This window comes from Schistocerca nitens, chromosome 2, assembly GCF_023898315.1.
Source record: "Schistocerca nitens isolate TAMUIC-IGC-003100 chromosome 2, iqSchNite1.1, whole genome shotgun sequence".
Lineage (NCBI taxonomy): Eukaryota > Metazoa > Arthropoda > Insecta > Orthoptera > Acrididae > Schistocerca > Schistocerca nitens.
The window spans coordinates 417,254,195-417,275,059 of record NC_064615.1 but is presented as its reverse complement, the minus strand read 5'-3'; the positions used below and the strand labels follow the sequence as shown (position 1 = coordinate 417,275,059).

The 20,865-nt window shown below is 43.1% G+C and overlaps 1 protein-coding gene across 1 annotated transcript in view; it reads right to left on the bottom strand.

The window, feature by feature from the left end:
* The window catches only part of LOC126236290 (eukaryotic translation initiation factor 3 subunit B), a 93,592-nt gene that overhangs the window by 32,442 nt on the left and 40,285 nt on the right, over positions 1–20,865 (bottom strand). Inside the window, exon 4 of the mRNA XM_049945478.1 lies at positions 5,683–5,869. Within this exon, the coding sequence (XP_049801435.1) occupies positions 5,683–5,869 (187 nt within the window). The remainder of the gene's footprint in view (positions 1–5,682; positions 5,870–20,865) is intronic.

The window sequence follows — 20,865 nt, the reverse complement described above, 5'->3', positions numbered from 1 at the left end:
TTGTTGGTATAACACCTTCCTTCATGAAGCCACTGAATCAGAACAGTAGCAGCTTTTTGAATATAATTATGGCTGATGATGTGATGTGTGAAAATCATTGTCCTCAACACACTGTACCAGAAATATCTAACAAAATTATATGGACTACTGTAAATATTGTAATGAATAATTAGTACAAAAAATGAAGCATTTGTGCAGTCTCTTGAAGGCTTTAAGAGGGGGAAACTTGTGTGCTGTAACCTGAAACTTTTTAAAATTTTTGTCTCTCTAATCTTTACTACTTATTACTGCCTTTCACAGATCTCCAATGCATAACACTTTACTCTTTGATGCAATGCATAATGTTTTTAGTGTAAAATCAAATGGCTATGAGCACTATGGGATTTAACATCTGAGGTCATCAGGCCCCTAGAACTTAGAACTACTGAAACCCAACTAACCTAAGGACATCACACACATGGCAGGATTCGAACCTGCAACTGTAGCGGTCACGCAGTTCCAAACTGAAGCGCTCAGAACTACTGGGCCACACTGGCCGGCCCAAACTTAAGTGCTGTACATTGTCTTGAAGATATTGAGAAACAAAACTCAAAATTTTAGGGCACTGTTTGACAACATTATCTTTTACTGTTTAACATGCACTGCTAATTACCTGTCACTAGCCTACAGACAAGCCCAAAATAAAATGCTTTTACTCTTTAAATGAATGCTGCAATACATATTGTCCTCAGTAGAAAGTGTAAAATGGAATATGTTGCACAATCTCTTGAAAATGCTAAGAAATAAAAAGTCCAAAGTTTTTGGGCACAGTCTGATATGAAATTCTGTTTAAATGCTTAATAAACAAAGGCTTTTGTGGCCACTTGCTGACAAAATTTCTTGTTGGCTTCTGTCTCGGGTTCTTCAGACAAGGTTTTTTGATGATTTTTCTGATGTTTAGTCAGCCCGAGTTGCTGACATTGTAGAAGTTTCACCCTCAATTGCTGGTGGTGGATAATAACATACACATTTAGAGTGCCAGTTTTAAATAAGTAATACATGCTGACATTCAGAAATTGGCTATGTAAGAAAACAGAAAATTTTTCAATGTTTATCTTTTGCTCCCCCCTCTGATTGCATAGCTAGTCCTAAAATCTATTCATCTTTACAAATACAACTGCTCTCTGAAGTAACATGTTACTGTTTCTCTCCTCCCCCCCCCCCCCCCTCATAAAGAGCTTATTTCGAGTGGAGGGTGGGTCATTTAGTATAACTTTTCACTGCTAAATGAAGACAAAAAGAGCACAATAATTAGGTGACTGATTTGCAGTATTTTGTGAATGAGTAACAAGTGCAGCAGGCCTTGCGATGTAGCAGTTTACGTGGGCCGCTAAGCATGACCTCACAAGGTTGGTGGCATGCCTTGTATTTTTGGAAGTGTCTGTTCAACATGGACTCTAAACTACGGTACACCTTGGCATTTTTTTTTATATTAACAAAGTGTTTCAGCGGTGTAGAAGCGTTATGCTACAGATACAAATATGTACAGTTAACGTACTTATAAATTTACTTTTAACACATGAAAAATGAATTGATTGAAAAAAATTACGAAACCTGATCTATTTTGTAAACATTTAATAATGTAATAACAAGTTCATTAAGAAATATTATTTTAAATGGATTTCAGTATAAATTAAGTGGAGTGAAGATGTAGTTTCAATTTCCAACTGTGACAACAGATGTGTTAAACATAACTGTGGATAAACACTGCCTATTATGATTAGCACACAGAAAAATTTCTTATAGGTGAATTATTACTCAAATTGATACCACTGTAAATTACAGAGTGGAAGAAAGCAAAATGCACTAATCTACAGAGTGTCTGACCTCTAAACATTTTTTTGTTTCACTCTTATGATTTTAAAAGACTAATAAAATACAAAACTCAACAGGCTGCAGTCATGGGGAGCCCATGATCAAATATCTGTTAATAACATTTATTTAGAAGTGTACTTATTTTGTGAGTTCCTTTTACTATTTAACATATCTAAAAAAAACATTTCAGCTGGGTAACAGTTCCGTGGTCCAGGAGTAGCATCTTTGATTAGTAATCAAAATGTCCTCGGTCCCGGGTTTGAAACCCACCACCAATTACATTTTGATTAATAATCAGCATTGGTGGCCAAAGACTTCCAGCATAAGAAGTCCCTCTCATTCTGCCAATGGCCTTGTCGAAGAGGGCTGAGGAGTGGACAGAAGTTCAGGGAACACTCTTGCCCTTGGGGTGCGAAACTGCCTCTAAAGGCAGAAGAATTAGCAATGATTAACGGCATGAGGATGCAGAAGGTAATGGAAGCCAATGCATTAAAGACACACAAGGTGTATCCACAGGACATGTGGCCTGTAACTGAAAAAGTTTTCTGCTGATCGCTTCATTGGAAACAGATTCCTGAACAGTCCCCCATGCAGATGTGTGGGAGAGGACTGCTAAGGGAGAGGTGTCCATGAGAAGAAGATTGAATAACCAATGATATGATGACATTCTATGAGTCGGGACATAGAATACCAGAAGCCTGAACATGGTATGGAAGCTAGAAAATCTGAAAAGGGAAATGCAAAGGCTCAATATAGATATAGTAGGGGGTCAGTGGAGCCAAATGGAAAGAAGACAAGAATTTCTAAACAGATCTAAATATCAACAGCAGCAAAAAATTATATAATGGGAGTAGGATTCATTATGAATAGGAAAGTAGTGCAGAGTGTGTGTTACTGTGAACAGTTCAGTTATAGGGTTGTTCTTATTAGAATCAACAGCAAACCACCACTGACAACGATATTTCAGATAAATATGCCGACGTCACAAGCTAAAGATGAAGAGACAGAGAAAGTATGAGAATATTGGAAGGGTAAAACAGTACGTAAAGGGAGACAAAAATCTAACAGTCATGGGGGATTGGAATGCAGCTGTAGGGGAAGGAGAAGAAAAGTTTACAGGAGAATATGGGCTTGGGACAAGGAATGAGAGGGAAGGAAGACTAATTGAGTTCTGCAATAAATTCCAGCTAGTAGTAGCTAATACTCTATTCAAGAATCACAAGAGGAGGTGGTACAAGTATACTTGTAAAAGACAGGGTGATACAGGAAGATTTCAATTAGATTACATCATGGTCAGACAGAGATTCCGAAATCAGATACTGGATTGTAAGGCGTACCCAGGAGCAGATACAGACTCAGTTCTCAATTTAGTAGTGGTGAAGAGTAAGCTGAAGTTTAAGACATTAGCCAGGAAGAATCAATATGCAAAGAAGTTGGGTACAGAAGTACTACGGAATTATGAGATACAGTTGAAGTTCTCTAAGGGAATACAGCAGTAAGGAATAGCTCAGTAGGCAGTACAGTTGAAGAGGAATGGGAATTTCTAAAAAGGGCAATCACAGAAACTGGAAAGATAGACATAGGTACAAAGAAGGTAACTGCGAAGAAACCATGGGTAACAGAAGAAATACTTCAGTTAATCGATGAAAGAATGAAGTACAAAAATGTTCACGGAAATTCAGAAATACAAGTTACTGAGAAAAATAAATAAATAAATAAATAAATAAATAAATAGGAAGTGCAGGGAAACAAACGAAATGGCGGCATGAAAAATGTGAAGAAATTGAAAAAGAAATGATTGTCAGAAGGACTGATTAAGCATACAGAAAAAGTGAAAACAGCCTTTGGTGAAATTGAAAGCAAGGATCATAACATTGAGAGTGCAATGAGAATTCCACTGTTAAAGAGGAGAGAGTGAATATGTGAAAAGGGAACTAAATGCCTTTATGAGGGGGAGAAACCGTTCGACAATGTAAAATAGTGCAAGATGTTCAAAATTCTGAGAAAAATAGTGGCAGGCTATAGGGAGAGATGGGTAATATACAATATTTTGAACAAGAGCCAAGAGGGAATAATAAGAGTGGATGATCAAGAACTTTTCTCTCTACTGTTCAGTCTGTACATTGAAGCAATGATGGAAATAAAAGACAGGTTCAGGAGTTGGATTAAAATTTAAGGTGAAAGGATATCAATGTTACGAATCTCTAATGACACTGCTGTCTTGAGTGAAAGTGAAGAAGAATTACAGGATTTGTTGAATGGAATGAAGTATAATTGGTACGGAGTATGGATTGAGAATAAATCGAAGAGAGACGAAAGTAATGAGAAGTAGCAGAAATGAGAACAGCCAGAAAATTAACATCAGACTGATGGTCACAAAGTAGATGAAGTTAAGGAATTGTGCTACCTAGGCAGAAAAATAACCAATGACGGACAGAGCAAAGAGGGCATCAAAAGCACTTTCACTGGCAAAAAGAGCATTCCTGGCCAAGAGAAGTATACTAGTATTAAACATAGGCCTTAATTTGAGGAAGAAATTTCTGAGAATGTATGTTTGAAGCACAGCATTGTATGGTAGTGAAACATGGACTGTAGGAAAACCAGAACAGAAGAGAATCTAAGTGTTTGAGATGTGGTGCTACAGATGAATGTTGAAAATTAGGGGGACTGATAAGGTAAGGAAAGAGGTGGCTCTGCGCAGAATTGGAGGGGAAAGGAATGTACGGAAAACTCTGACAAGAAGAAGGGACAGGATGATGGGACATCTATTACGACATCAGGCAATGACTTCCGGGGTATTAAAGGGAGCTGTAGAAAGCAAGAACTGTAGAGGAAAACAGATATTGGAATACATTGAGCAAACAATTGAGGACATAGGTTACAAGTGCCACTCTAAGCTGAAGAGATTGACACAGAACGTCCTGCTACTTCTCACAAATCAAACAAGATTTTTTTTTTCTTTTCAATAACTTAAATGTTAAGTATTATTTCACAGCTCACTGTAACCTGATATCAAAGACCACACATATCATTATCAGATATACAAGTTACCCATTTTTAAACTGTAAAATTCGACTATAGTTGTTTTGAACATTACAAATAGTTACAACAGACAGGTTTAAGATTTATTACCTCATGAAAGATATCAATATAAATTCAATAAATCATTCATCCAATTGCCAGCAATCCACATTGTCACATTTTATGAGGAGTATCTGCAAACTACAGAAACAAACATGTTCCAATTATACCACCACCATATTTAGGCCTTTCTTAAGAGGTACTACAAATAAGCGTGAATGTTAATACATAATAGAGCTGCTACTTATGTATTTTTTTCAAATAATGCATGCAGCACTTATCGTGAGGCATGACAGGAATGCAAGGGCTGTGACAAAAGCTGGTCTGAAATGGCTAATCAAAATATTTGCAGACAGACACTGGCTTTCACAGTGATTAACTGAAGTTAGCCTTTTATGTCTCAACCTACCCACTACCTTGTACCTACAATGTGTTAATACGGCATTCTACAACTCTTTGCAGCTACTGCAACCTGTAACAACAATTTGGGCTACATTACAAAGTCAAGTACCAATTGCTAACATGGCACAATCTCTTAACAATATCTAAGATCTCAACTGCAGCATTCAAAAGACATCCCTCGTTTTATACACACTCAGCACTTCAGTAAAACTAGCATCCCATCAATTATGTACAGCTGATGTGTTGCTAACATATAAGCAATGTGTGAAAAAGTTCTGGCTGGCACTTTTTCTGTACTTAACTTTAGTCCATACAACTAAGCATAAAAACAATACTCCTACTTACATCACGTTCCATTATCAACTCAGGGGTTGGACTGCTGTTGAGCCAAATAGACACTTTCAATTCAGCCCCATGTGAAACACAATACTGGTCAAATGCATCCTGTTCTAGCATGTAATAATGTAGATTTCCCTGCTCCTTATATGGCTGGGGTTCTGGTGGCTCCCATTCATCAGAAATTTCTTCATATCTTGAAGAGAAGGTTCTTTATTACTAAGAGATAATACTTCTTAATAACTAAAATTTACATGAAAATTTTAAGCACAGCAACACAAATTCGCTCTTTCCCACCGTACTCCATCTCCGTTTTTTGGCATTTTTATGAGGCTGCTTAAGTTTCCATTGAAGTGATTATCAGCAGTCTAATTTCTTTGACATCAGAAAGATGTCAAAGTTCCTTTTTGTATTTAAATTTAAGTTGCTAACCAGAAATTAGGGGGCAACAGTACAACAAGCAATCAACATTCGCTGAACCTAAAGTACACAGTCAAAAATGATTCAACGCAGCATGCACAATTAAATCTTCAATTTGTCATCCCTGAACAAAAAATACAAATCATCAAAATTCACCCCGTATTCGATGTTGAAATTGTAATAAATCTCAAGGTGTTCTAATGGTGGTCATTGACTGCAGACCAAGGGAGAAATATAGAATACCACTGTTTTCAATTTTTCATGTACAACATTTCCAATGTGTTGCTTCATGGATACTCTTCACACTACAGTATTTGGGTTTTTAACTACTTGGGTTTATAACCATCCTAAGAAAAACATTTACTTCAGAAACTTACCGGTATTTAATAAATTAATGGGATAAAAATAAGACAAATTTATACCTTCACCAATCAAGTATCTAGACTGAAAAAGAGCAGTGGAGAGAAGTGGAGGCTGGATTTATCAGGCCATCAAAACGGGCAAAATGACACAGTTTTACTTATGCAAGGGTCTTACTTCTGAAAAATGACATTTTGTTGCAATAGGTAACAGTGATATTTTTTATAATTCTATGAACAAAACAATTAGATACATACTTGAAATATATATATATATATATATATATATATATATATATATATATATATATATATATATATATATATATATATATATTACACAAAATAAAGCAGCTGATGTGTACTGTTACAAATGAGAAATCATCAAAAGCTTATTGATCATATATGAAAGTAGGTCAGCGATACAGTGTCACAATCTTGATCAAATTTGTTGTTGTTCTTGTCAGTCCAAGGGCCAGTTCAATGCAGCTCTTCGTACTAGTCTACTCTGTGAAGGCCTCCTTATCTCTACATAGCTGCTGCAACCTACATCCACTTGAACCGGTTTACTGTAAACCAGCCTTAGACTTTCTCCACAGTTTTTAACTGCCACACTTCCTTTAATTACCAAATTAACAATTATTTGATGACACCACATATGTCCTATTGCTGAAAGTAAGTTATGCCATAATTTTTTCCTTCCTCAATCTGATTCTGTAACTCCCCATTTGTTATCCAGTCTACCCATCTAACCTTCAGCGTTCTTCTGTAGCACTGCATTTCAAAAGCTTCTATTCTCTTCTTGTCTGAACTGTTTACCGTCCACATTTCTCTTCTGTACAAGGTTACACTTTGGCCAAAAATCTTTAGGAAAGACTGCCTAACACTTAAATTTATGTTTTATGATAAATTTCTCATTTTATTACTCAAATAGCAAAAGATCATCTCCTATTTTGTTTTATTTCCTAATCTAATTCCTCAGCATCACTTGATTTAATTCAACTACACTTCACTACCCTTGTTCTGCTTTTGGTATGTTCATCCTACATCATCCTTCAAGACACTGTTGATTCTTTTCAACAACTCTTCCAAGTCAGTTGCTGCCTCTGACAGATTTACAATGCCATTGGCAAATCATATAGTTTTTATTTCTTCTCCCTGAATTTTAATGCCTTTTCCAAATTTATCCTTGGTTTCTTTCACTGTTTGCTCAATGTACAGAGTGAGTAACACTGGGGATAGGCTACAACCCTGCCACGCTCCATTCTCAACCAACCACTGCTTCCTTTTCTTGTATGTGTCATCTGGTTTTTGTACAAGCTGAAATAAGCTTTTGCTCCCTGTATTTTACCATTGCTACATTCAAAAATATAGAGTATTCTGGTCAATATTGTCACTACAAATCTACAAATACGAGAAACATAGTTTTGTCTTTCTTTGACCTATTTTCTAAGATAGGTCATAGGGCCAAGCATTACTTCGTGTGATCCAAATTTTCTCCAGAAACCAAACTTATCGTCCCCAATGATGGTTTCGACCAATTTTCTCGTCCTGTAAAAAAATTTATGACTTACTTCTTTTTTTTTTTTTTTTTTGTTGCAATCATGACTTATTAAACTGACAGTTCAGTAATATTTACACCTGTCAGCTCCTGGTTTCTCTGGCACTAGAAAAATCACATTCTCCTTGAAGTGTGAATGTATTTCACCAAGACTGAATGTATTTCACCTGTCTCATATCTTACACACTTGGTGAAATATTTGTCTCCCAAAGATCTCAATAATTCTGAGGGGAATATCACCTGTCCCATGGGTCTTATTTAGACTTACACCAGTCAGTAATATCTCGAATTATTCTCCTAATACTGTATCTCCCATCTCCTCTTCACCTACTTGCTCTGCTCTTTCTATTGTGTTGGCAAGTTTGTTTCCCTTAAGGTATGCATCCACTAGCAAGCAGAAGCAGCACATGGCATGGGTAAAGGGGCCACTGTCCACGGACTCATGTCTTCAAGGTTATTGCAGTATTTTTTAACCCATGAAAAATGTTCAGCTAGGACCATTAAAAAGCCTTGATCACAACTAGAGATTTTACTCATCATAGGGCAATAAATCCGAATGGCTAGCAAGCATCTAGTGACATTAACTTACAACATTTGCTTTTGAAAACTAGCCTGCAGTATGATTACGTAAAAGTGGAGGCTGTCTGGGCCCATAGTTCTCAAAACTTTTTGTATCAGCTATCCCTTGTTTCCAGTTTATAGTTTCAGTGATCTAACAGTAATGGCATATGAGCAGCAGTGCTACATGTTGTTATTAATAATTACGTGTCATTGACAATCTACAGAATACATAATGAGTGACAAAGTAATTGCTAGCCCATCAATGCCTGCCCCTGTGACACCCAGAAGAGTTAGAAGCTGTAGAAGAAATGTCATTTGTGGCAAGGCTAGGAAAATAATAAATCAAGTCACACAATGCAGCAGTCTGAAGAAGGACACTGGTGAAATACTGTCCTGCATTTGAAGCTGGTCATCCTCATAACCCACTTACGTAAATCCTTGTTACCTCTGTATGTAATTTATACCATAGCTACAGACCAGTATAAGGTGCATGCATCAGTGGGTTGCCAGCCCTGGCCGACAATGGAGGCCTATAGTGCGCGTCATTTACGGAGGCGGCCGAGTTTAGGTTCCTTCTGCGCATCTGACGTCACAAAACACAGTCAGCCAATGAACAGAGAATGACGTTGCCAGAGCTCGACTGCAGTGCAGAGCACGGACGAGTGGCTTTAGTTTTAGAAATGTTCAGTCATAAATAAAGTAATTGAACAAAAGCAATGTATTGATAGCAGACTTTCTTTTATAGAGAGATTGGAAAAGCATTCTTTATACCAATTGCTTCATGTTCTATTAATTAATTAAACCAAACAAGCAACAAGCCTCCTAATTCAGGCGATAGCAAGGAAAGGTGTTTGTATAATTCTCATGAACCACTTATTCGCAGTAAAGAACAGCGGTAATTGTTTATTTCCTATTGTGCTTCAACGAAACATGAATAATTCATAGTCATACCAACAGTGTTTGTCGGTATTTTACGTGATATTTTAGAGTCCTACAGAAGCTCCATCGTATGACTGGCTGCGTTAGCATAATGGTTATGGTGTTTGGCTGCTAAGCTAAAGGTTCTGGGTTCAAACCTTGTTTGGTGCTTAATATTTTCTTTATTTAAAAGCAATATCGAATAGTCTTACTTCATGAATTTTATTCGTTTGAATGTAATTTTTTGAAATTTAGAGTGCTTTGTCTTTTCATTATATTCAGAATAAGTTTTCGGTTTTTCTAATTTTGTCCTCCAATATTTCTTTTCACAGCAATTAAAAACAATGAAAAGGCACACATACAATATTCATGTTATCTGTTTTGTTTGCCTATCATCTCTTCTGCAGTTGCTGTTTTACTATTCATATTGAGATATATTCTTTGCAACAGTATTAAAAGTATTTAGAGCAGAATTTCGACTCGTACGTTGCCGAGCTACTTGATTGTCTGACGCAATTCTTTGCTTCGCTGCTTTGGCAACATCATTATATTCAATGTTTTCGTCAACTGATCTAGGTTTTAACAAGTGTTTGCTGTCCGTTGTGACAAACACAAATTGTTTGTGCAGTGTGCCTCACTGACAATATATTTTAGTTTTTATGTCTTATTACGTCCACAATTCAGTTTTGTGTACTTCGCCAATTTTGTTTTAATCAGAACATTTAGAAAAAAGTGAAATGACTCTGGTATAAATAAAACTATTATTACAGTCGCGAAAGACGTAATTTTTCTTAATATTACATATGACTGGTACTTAAATTAAATGAGATATTGTTATACAGTAATTTTTATATGCAAATTAGGTATCTTGTCCACATTTCATTCTCAACATTGTGGCAACTAAAATCGACCATACGGAAAGTATACACTATGGACTTTTACCTCTGCAAACTCTTCAAAATTTCGTGCAATGGTTTACTACATTTAATGCTGCACAATAACTGCATTGAACATCGAAACAAAATTAAGTCATTCATGGGGGGAAGGTATCAGTCAAGAAGATGTGTAAAAATCAAATTTTTTGGCCAAATAGTTTTTGTGAAACTGAATGATAAGTGTGTCAAAGCAGTCTGAACACCATGTGTCAGCACAGTGATGACAAAATCGCGCACAGTGCTGTAGCAGCGAAAGGGTTAATGCAGCCGTGGTGGCTTTACTTCATAAACTGCGCACTCCCCCCTAAACGTAAGTTTGCGAACTATACTATACTATGGCACTGCTTCTCTTGGTGCGTGCGTCGTTTGCATCGGGCAACACAGCAATCTCCCGCATCTGGGCAGTCATGCGCGAGCCGCCAAGATAAACGAATTGAACTATAGTCATTGTCTGTCCTATCCCCACTTTCCTTGAGCCTACGCACCTTCTTTCCATAATCGTACTGTACCTGTCCATTATATGTTTGTTGACAGCAGAATGTAGAACTAAACTTTGTTTACATACAGATGGAACCAGATGTCCAACGAAATGTGAATGACGCATGCAGCGCAGCACTGTACAGTCCCATCAATATTCATCATACATTATTATTACTGTATATTCTCAACATCTGCTGAAATGGATAAATCAACACACAAACATATATAATGGAAGAATACGATCAGAAGGTAAGGCTTTAACAAATAACCTACATCAATTTTGTCATGAAGAAAAGTAAAAATGTTAATATCATCAGCAAGAACTACGGAGGGTGTAATAGCAACAGTATGAAGTAGTGTAAGAATATTCATAATGTGAACACTGTAAATGAAGATCCAGGAATTAATTTCAAAGGGAAATGAAACACTTCCTGGAAAAGTAGGTAGGATTTCGTTTTATAAAATAGTGCTCCAGATGGCATTCCACTTTTGGGCAAAGAGCGATTTGACATAGATCTACATATCCACAGCTGAAATCATGAAAGGAAGTGGTGGGTAAGTATCTGCTTCTCTAGCCAAACAGTCAGCTAGTTCATTCCCCAGGATGCCCCAATGACTTGGAACCCAGAGAAAGACGACTGAACAGGCAGCATGCTCAAGGGCAGAAAGATGGACATGGATAGAGACCAAGGCCTGACGAGAGTGGCATTGGTCGATAGCCTGCAGGCTGCTCATTGAGTCTGAACAAATTAAAACACTATGGAGGGAGGCCTGAGAAACAAAAAGGAGGGCCTTGTGAATGGCTAGAAGCTCTGCTGTGAACACACTATATGATCCCGGCAATAAATGGTGTTCGAAGCCAGTATGAGACGTGAAAGCGTATCCCACCTTATCGATTGACATAGAACCATCAGTGTAAAAGATGGTGGCAACCTGGAACTCTGCAAGAAATGCACATACAAGATGCTGGAAAACCATAGGAGGGACAGAGGCATTAGATCCTGGAATAGATCGATCCTAATCCGTGGTCTAGCCACCATCCAAGGGGGGTGGGGAGCAAGGGTATGGGAGGAAAGACCTAGAGTGCAGTCCAGTGAGTGAAGATGAGATCCCAACAGAGGGAAGTGAGACGCATGCCAACCGGCAATCCCACCAGTGGGAGGGGGTTAGGAGGGAAACATTCCTCACTCGGGAAGCACACAGGGTACACAGGATGGCCAGGGAATTGCGTAAGAAACAAGGAGTTGGCTCCGTCGGATGTTTAGACGGGGAATCCCTGCTTTTGCGAAGAGACTATCAACGGGACTAATGCGAAAGGAATCAATAGCCAGATGCACCACACAATGATGGACAGGGTCAAGAAGTTTCAAAGTGGAAGGAGCTGCTGAGCCATAAACCTGACTACCATAATCTAGTCTGGACAAAACCAGAGCACAGTAAAGGTGGAGTGGAGAAGAGTGGAACGGTCTGCACCCCAAGATGTGAGGGCAAGGAGGCAGATAGCATTAAGCTTCCACAGACATGCAGTCTTTAGGTGGTGAATGTGGGGCAGCTATGTCAGCTTTTTATGAACAATCAGGCCCAAGAAATGGGACTGTGCTACAACACTGAGGAGTTGGTTGCCTAAATTAAGTTCTGGGTCAGGGTGTACTGTGGGTCGACGACAAAGATGCATAGCCCGCCGCGTTAAGGGGGGAGAAAACTGGAAGCCATGGGCGGTGGCCCATGCAAACACCCGTTGGATGGCACCTCAGAGCTGGCGCTCGGCTGCACCAGATGCAGATATCGTCAACATACAATGCTGGGGTAACCAGAGGCCCAAGAGAGGTCACAAGCCAATTGATGGCAATGAGGAAGAGTGTGACACTCGGCACAGAATCCTGTGGGATACCATTCTCCTGAATCTGAGGGGTGCTGAGTGAAGTTCCAATTCTAACCTGGAAGAGCTGGTGAGATAAAAACTCCTGGATATAAATCTCAAGGGGACCACGGAAGCCACAGTCATGGAGGGTAACTTGAATGTGATGGCGCCAAGCCATGTCATACGCCTTATGTAGGTCAAAGAAGACAGCAACAGGGTGCCGGCCGTGAGTAAAAGCCTTTTGGATGGCCGATTCCAATTGGAGTAGCTCAGTTGTAGATTGCCCTGCCCAAAAGGCACACTGATACAGGGACAAATGGTTAGTTGGTTGGATTAAAGGAGGATTATTATCGACGGCGACGACCGCGATTACGACGGCGACGACGACCGCGATTACGGCGACGACGACGACCGCGATTACGGCGACGACGACGACCGCGATTACGACGACGACGACGACGACGACGACCGCGATTACGACGACGACGACAGCGATTACGACGACGACGACCGCGATTACGACGACGACGACGACCGCGATTACGACGACGACGACGACGACGCGATTACGACGACGACGACGACGACGACGACGCGATTACGACGACGACGACGACGACGACGACGCGATTACGACGACGACGACGCGATTACGACGACGACGACGCGATTACGACGACGACGACGCGATTACGACGACGACGACGCGATTACGACGACGACGACGACGACGCGATTACGACGACGACGACGACGACGACGCGATTACGACGACGACGACGACGACGACGCGATTACGACGACGACGACGACGACGCGATTACGACGACGACGACGACGACGCGATTACGACGACGACGACGACGACCGCGATTACGACGACGACGACGACCGCGATTACGACGACGACGACGACCGCGATTACGACGACGACGACGACCGCGATTACGACGACGACGACGACCGCGATTACGACGACGACGACGACCGCGATTACGACGACGACGACGACCGCGATTACGACGACGACGACGACCGCGATTACGACGACGACGACGACCGCGATTACGACGACGACGACCGCGATTACGACGACGACGACGACCGCGATTACGACGACGACGACCGCGATTACGACGACGACGACCGCGATTACGGATTACGACGACGACGACCGCGATTACGACGACGACGACCGCGATTACGACGACGACGACCGCGATTACGACGACGGCGACCGCGATTACGACGACGGCGACCGCGATTACGACGACGACGACGGCGACCGCGATTACGACGACGACGACGGCGACCGCGATTACGACGACGACGACGACGACGACGACCGCGATTACGACGACGACGACGACCGCGATTACGACGACGACGACGACCGCGATTACGACGACGACGACGACCGCGATTACGACGACGACGACGACCGCGATTACGACGACGACGACGACCGCGATTACGACGACGACGACGACCGCGATTACGACGACGACGACCGCGATTACGACGACGACGACCGCGATTACGACGACGACGACCGCGATTACGACGACGACGACCGCGATTACGACGACGACGACCGCGATTACGACGACGACGACCGCGATTACGACGACGACGACCGCGATTACGACGACGACGACCGCGATTACGACGACGACGACCGCGATTACGACGACGACGACCGCGATTACGACGACGACGACCGCGATTACGACGACGACCACGATTATTTAGTTGAGGGGGCACTTGATATCATCGTTATCAGCGCCTTGACGAAAGATCAACATGAAATTTCATGGTTGGGGACGAAATCTGTCCCCACATGTGGAGCAGTTTATAGTGTACTAAAGTCTGTTGCCCTTCCCTACCAGTTTAGGGATGAGGCCTGACAGTCCACAAAATTTCACAGCTCTTATCACACTGGTATTGGAATTTGCGAAGATGGTGGGCAGATCTCCAGCGAGACCGAGAGCTGCCCTAATATCAGTATACAGGAGAGACATAGGTACAATATGCTGAACTGAAAGCGGACACCACAAACTTCACAGAATGGTGGATCCTCCTGCCGGAGGAGGAAGCATTGTGTGAAAGGGATATGCCAGATCCACAGTCTGGTAAGTAAATACTACTCCTGGTGGCGAGGCTGACACGAAGTCCGCCAAGCCTTTGTGGTAGATTTGGGCGACCGCAGTTTGTTGTCTGACACCTGCAACCATTCAGTCTCCCACTGATGCACCTGTCAGAAAATGGGATAATCGCATACAACGGGATGGGACATTGATGGACAGCACCATCCCAACATGCTTCCTTGGCAGCTTTGTCAGCCATGTTACCCTGTATCCCAATGTGGCCAGGTACCCACCAAAAGATTGGAGCCACTGTAAAGAGTCATGAATGAGCTGAAATCAGCGGGTCTCCCCGGATACATTTGGTGAAGTGCTTGCAGTGCACTAAGGGAGTCAGAACAGACAAGAAAACTCATATGGTGATGTCTGTGAACCCTCTCCAGTGCCATCAGAATGCCAGATAACTCTGCATCATAATTTGTAAATTGTTCTGGAAGACGTACTTTAAAAACCTCACCAGGGAAAACCACAGAACAACCGAGAGCATTCTCCTGCTGGGATCCATCAGTGTAAATAACGATAAAACTATGGTACATACTTAACATAGACAAAAACAAAGTTGTAAAAACCACGTCTGGAGTACAACTTAGATTTTCAGCACCTGTCGAGCCAAAAGGATACGTCACCGAATCCAGAGTGGTGGTTCACCAGCCTCTCCACACAGACTCTGAACTGGGATGGTCCGAAAGGCTCCAGTCGATATCCAAATGCGCTCATGGTGGACAACATCTAACATCCGGAGGTGTGAAGAACGGGCCAATCTGCAGACCGCGCTGCCATAGGCTAGGCGTGATCAAACAAATGTCCTATAAAACTGCAGGAGCCGGGACCTGTCAGCTCCCTATGTTTTTCCGCCAAGGCGTTTCAAAATGTTCAACAACTGGAAGCCCTTTGTTCGTAGGTCTCTCAGGTGAGAGAGCCATGTTAATTTCGAGTCAAATAATAAGCCCAGAAAGCGAACAGTGTCTTGAAAACGTAAAATACGGTCCCCCACTGCCAGAAAATGGGATAATGGTATGCAACGGGATGGTTGGTTGCTTCTCGGGTGAGAACCGAAAACCAGTTGTCTGGGCCCAGGTTTCTAGCCTCCTGATGGTCAGCTGTAGCTGCCTCGTCGTCGTCGTCCTAAGATCAGAGGAAGAGTAGGTGATTGCAAAGTCATCCACAAACAAAGAGCATTTGACAGGGCGCCTGACTGCGGAGGAAATGTCATTGACAGCGATGGCAAACAATGTGACACTGAGGACACTGCTTTGGGGCACACCATTCTCCTGAACAAAGCAATAAGACATGGCATTACCAATGCGATAATAAACGATAATAAAAACTCCGGTCCTCGAGAAAGGATTGGATCAGAAGTGGCAGGCATCCACATAGTTCCCATTCATGAAGTTGGCGAAGGATGTTCTACTTCCAAGTAGTGTCATATGCTTTTTCGAGGTCAAAAAACACACAAACTAAATGTGTTTCGGCATAAGGAGGTCTCCTTTATTGCTGTCTCCAGTAGAATTAAGTTGTCAAGAGTGGAACAGTAGCGCCTGAAACCACACTGGGAGCGACTCAGGTTACCTCGGGACTCTAGCAGCCAGACGAGGCAGCGGTTGACTGCGTTCGTGAGTCTTACCCATACAACTGGTAAGGCTGACACTCCGATAACTGTTAGGGGCGCTATGATCCTTACCTGGTTTCCAGAATGGAATTAATATTGCCTCCTTCCAAGTCATGGGGTACGGCCCTCCAAACCAGATCTGATTGAAACAAGAGAGGAGCTGACCTTTCGCTTCTGTGCACAGATGATGAAGCATGGCATAATGGATATTATCAGGTCCTGGAGCAGTGTCTGTGGCTGCAGATAAAGCTGATTCCAGTTCCCAGATGGAGAATGGAATGTTGTAGACTTCCTCGTTACACGAGAAGAGATTGAACTTCCTCATCTCTGCAGTCCTACAGAACACCTAAACAGCAGGAGCTTGTCTGGATAACTTAGTAATAGTAAAGAAGTGTTCAGCTAAAACATGAGCCATGTTTTCTGGTGTGTCCAGTCCACCAAGACCCCACTATTTGACAAGGCCGTAAGGGGATGTGGACTACCCTTGCCTGAAATCCGTATTATTGATTCCCAAACGTGCGCAGCAGAAGTGGACCGATTAATGGAAGTCATGAATTCCCTCCACAAAGCCCTCTTCCATCCGTTGATCACTCACCTTGCATGTGCTCTCACAGACCTGAGGGCATGAAGATTATCTGTAGTTGGACACAGAAGTTCCGCAGAGCTGTCCGTCTGGCTCTGATTGCCAAACGACAATCCACCAAGGTACAGGCTGGATTAAAAGAGGGGGAAAAGGACCAAACTATGGGGTCATCAGTCCCTTGTGCAAAATAAAACAATGCAACAAGTGTGAGAATAAAACAAACGAGACTGACAACTCAAAACAGAATGAAAGGAAAAATCACAAGACCGATGAGGGGCAATAACATGTAAATGGACAAAAGGGGACAGGAAAACCACAGAAACGCAAGAAACGGGATGAAGAGATTAAAACAACAAAGCATATTACATGGCTGGCTGACCATGAGAATAAAAAAGGAGAAGCCAGCTACTCTGCAACACATTAAAACCTCCACCCTAGGAGCACTAGGGTGGAGGACACAGAGGGATAAAGGACAAGTGCTAAAATTTAGATCAAATGATAAAACCCACCCTCATGAATAAAACGTAAAACTAAATCAGCCGATGAGGCGTTGTCAGATAAAATTAGCAGCAACGAGTCCGGTAACCCAAGACTTCATCGCTGAAGCAGTCAAAGTGGGACAGTGCACCAGAATATGGGCCATTGTCAACCGGGAGCCGCAATGACACTCAGGCAGGTCTTCACGGTGCAGGAGGTAACCGTGGGTTGCCAAAGTGTGGCCAATGAGGAGCTGGCAGAGAACAACTGATTCCCTGCAAGGGGGCATGGAAGAATCCACACATTCATAGTCTCTTTAATGACAAGCAGTTTGTTGTGTGTATTGTTATGCCATTCCCGTCTCTCAAAGCCGAAAAACCCTAGGTGTAAGTCAGAGCGCAGGTCAGGTTCAGAGATGCCCATCTCCAGAAGCGGTTTCCACGTAGCCTGTTTGGCCAGCCTGTCAGCGTGTCCTGGGGTCCACAAAAACACCACAATGACGGGACCGTTCCAGGGCATAGACAGACTCCTGGATGCACACTACCAGAGGATGGTGAGGGTAGCACTGGTCAATAGCTCGTAGGCTGCTCAAGGAGTGAAGTACATAGAAGAAATGATTCCCTGGGGCATGAACGGATATACTGAAGTGCACGAGAGATGGCCACCAGCTTTGCAGTGGATACACTGCTGCTATCGGGCAAGGAATGCTGTTCAAAATGGCCTCTGTGGACATAGGCGACCATCAGTCATCGAGCCATCGGTGTAAACCACTTCAGAACCCTGGAACACGTCAAGAATCGAGAGGAAGTGACAGTGGAGAGCGGCAGGACTAACTGGGTCCTTCGGGTCATGCGGAAGGTCCAGACGAGTCTGTGGCCTAGGTGTACAACATGGAGGTGCATGCGGATGGACCTGGATGGGAGGTGGTAAAGGGAAAGACTGCATTTCAGACAGAAGGGATTGCATGCGCACCGCAATCATTAGCCCTGACTCGGGCTGTTGATGCGGGAGATGAACTGCTGTGGGTGGAAAAAAGAGACTGTAATTCAGATGCTCCGGAGAACTATGAATATGTACAACGTAACTGGCGAGCAGTTGTGCATGGTGGTTTTGTAACGGAGGGACTCGGCAGCCTCCACCAGGACACTGCTCACCAGACTTTTTCTGAAAGCTCCCGTCGCTAGGCGAATGCCACAGTGGTACAGTGGGTCAAGTAAACACAACACTGAGGGTGCTGCTGAACCATAAACTAGACTCCCATAGTCAAGGTGGGATTGAACAAGGGCATTGTAGAGCTGCAGCAGAGTAGAGTGGTGTTGCTCAGGCAGCGGAGGCCATTGAGGTGCTGCCAGCACTTCCGCTTAAGCTGACAAAGGTGAGGTAGCCAAGTCAATTGGGCATCTAAAACCAGTCATAAGAATCGATATGTATCCACTACAGTGAGTGGATCATCATTAAGGTCAAGTTCTGGTTCCGGACGAACAGTACGACGTCAACAGAAGTGCATGACACACGACTTAGCGGCCGAAAATTGGAAGCCATGGGCAAGAGCCCATGACTGCGCCTTGTGGATGGCTCCCTGTAGGTGCCACTCGGCAACACCAGTACTGGTGGAGCAGTATGAAACGCAAAAGTCGTCTACATACAGAGAGGGTGAGATGGACGGCCCTACAGCTGCTGCTAGACCATTAATGGCCACTAAAAATAGTGATACAACTCAACACAGAATCCTACGGGACCCCATTCTCCTGGATATGCGGGGGAACTATGGGAGGCACCAACTTGAACACGGAAAATGCAGAGCGACAGGAAATTCTGGATAAAAATCGGGAGCGGGCCTCAGAAACCCCACCCATATAATATGGCAAGGATATGACATCACCAGGTGGTGTCATACGCTCTGCGTGGATAAAAAAAGACTGCAACAAGGTGTTGGCATCTGGAAAAGGCTGTTCGGATGGCAGACTTGAGGGACACAAGATTATCAGTGGTAGAGTGCCCCTGGCGACAGCCACCCTGACATGGAGCCAGTAGACCATGTGACTCCAAGACCCAACCCAATCGCCGACACACCCTATGTTCCAGCAGCTTATGCTGGTGAGGCTGATGGGCCGATAGCTACTCACATTAAGCAGGTTTTTACCAGAATGATGGTGCTCTCTGGCCACTGCGATGGAAAGACACCATCACACCAGATCCGGTTGAAGATGGCACGGAGATGGCACTTTTAGTCAGATGAGAGACGTTTAATCATCTGACTGTGGATCCTATCCGGCCCAGGAGCTGTGTTGGGGCAATGTGCAAGTGTACTTTAGAGGGTTCACTGTGGCGTGTAGTGAACAAGAGGACTTCCCTTTCCATCCGCCGTTTGAGAGTGCGAAACTCTGAGGGGTAGTTCTCCGATGAAGAGGCTCGAGCATAGTACTCAGCAATCATGTTTGCGTCGGTACATAGCACGCCACTGATGGTAACACCAGGGACACCTGTTGGGGTCTGGTACCCAAAAAGACGTCTGATCTTCGTCCAGGCTTGGGAAGGTGGTGTGTGGCACCCAATGGTCGACACGTACCTCTGCCAACACTCCTGTTTCCGTCGTTTATAAGCTGGCGTAGACAGGCACGGAGCCACTTAAAGGCTATCAGATGCTCTAGGGAAGGGTGTCACTCATGCCACTGTAGAGCTTGCCGATGCTCTGTATTTGCCTCAGCGAGTTCTGTGACCACCAAAAGACTGTCTTACGCCGGGGGCACGCTAAAGAGCGAGAGATTGCATTTTCTGCCGCAGATAAGATTCGGGTAGTCACCTGCTCAACCATCACATCAATGTTACCACATGGGAGAGAGTCAACGGTGACATCAGAGGTGAAATTTCCCCTGTCCGTCTTGTTTAAAGCCCATCTGGGCAGGCATCCGTGGGCTTGACGCCGGGGCAGTGACAGGAAGATGGGGAAGTGATCACTACCACACAGGTCGTTATGTGCTTTCCAGTGGATAGATGGGAGAAGTCATGGGCTGCAAGTTGATAAATCAATGGCCAAGTAACTACCTCGAGCCACACTGAAATGCGTGGCGGCCCCAGTATTTAAGAGGCACAGGTCGAACAGACAGTAGAGTTTCGACATCTTTGCCTCTACCAGTAAGCATGGTGTCAACCCACAAGGGGTTATGGGCGTTCAAATTTCCCAAAAGTACGAAAGGTTTAGGGAGTTTGTAACAACAACAACGCTGTACTATTGTACATATAATTTTTTTTCCTTCTGATTTTCGATAAATTAGTGTAATCGA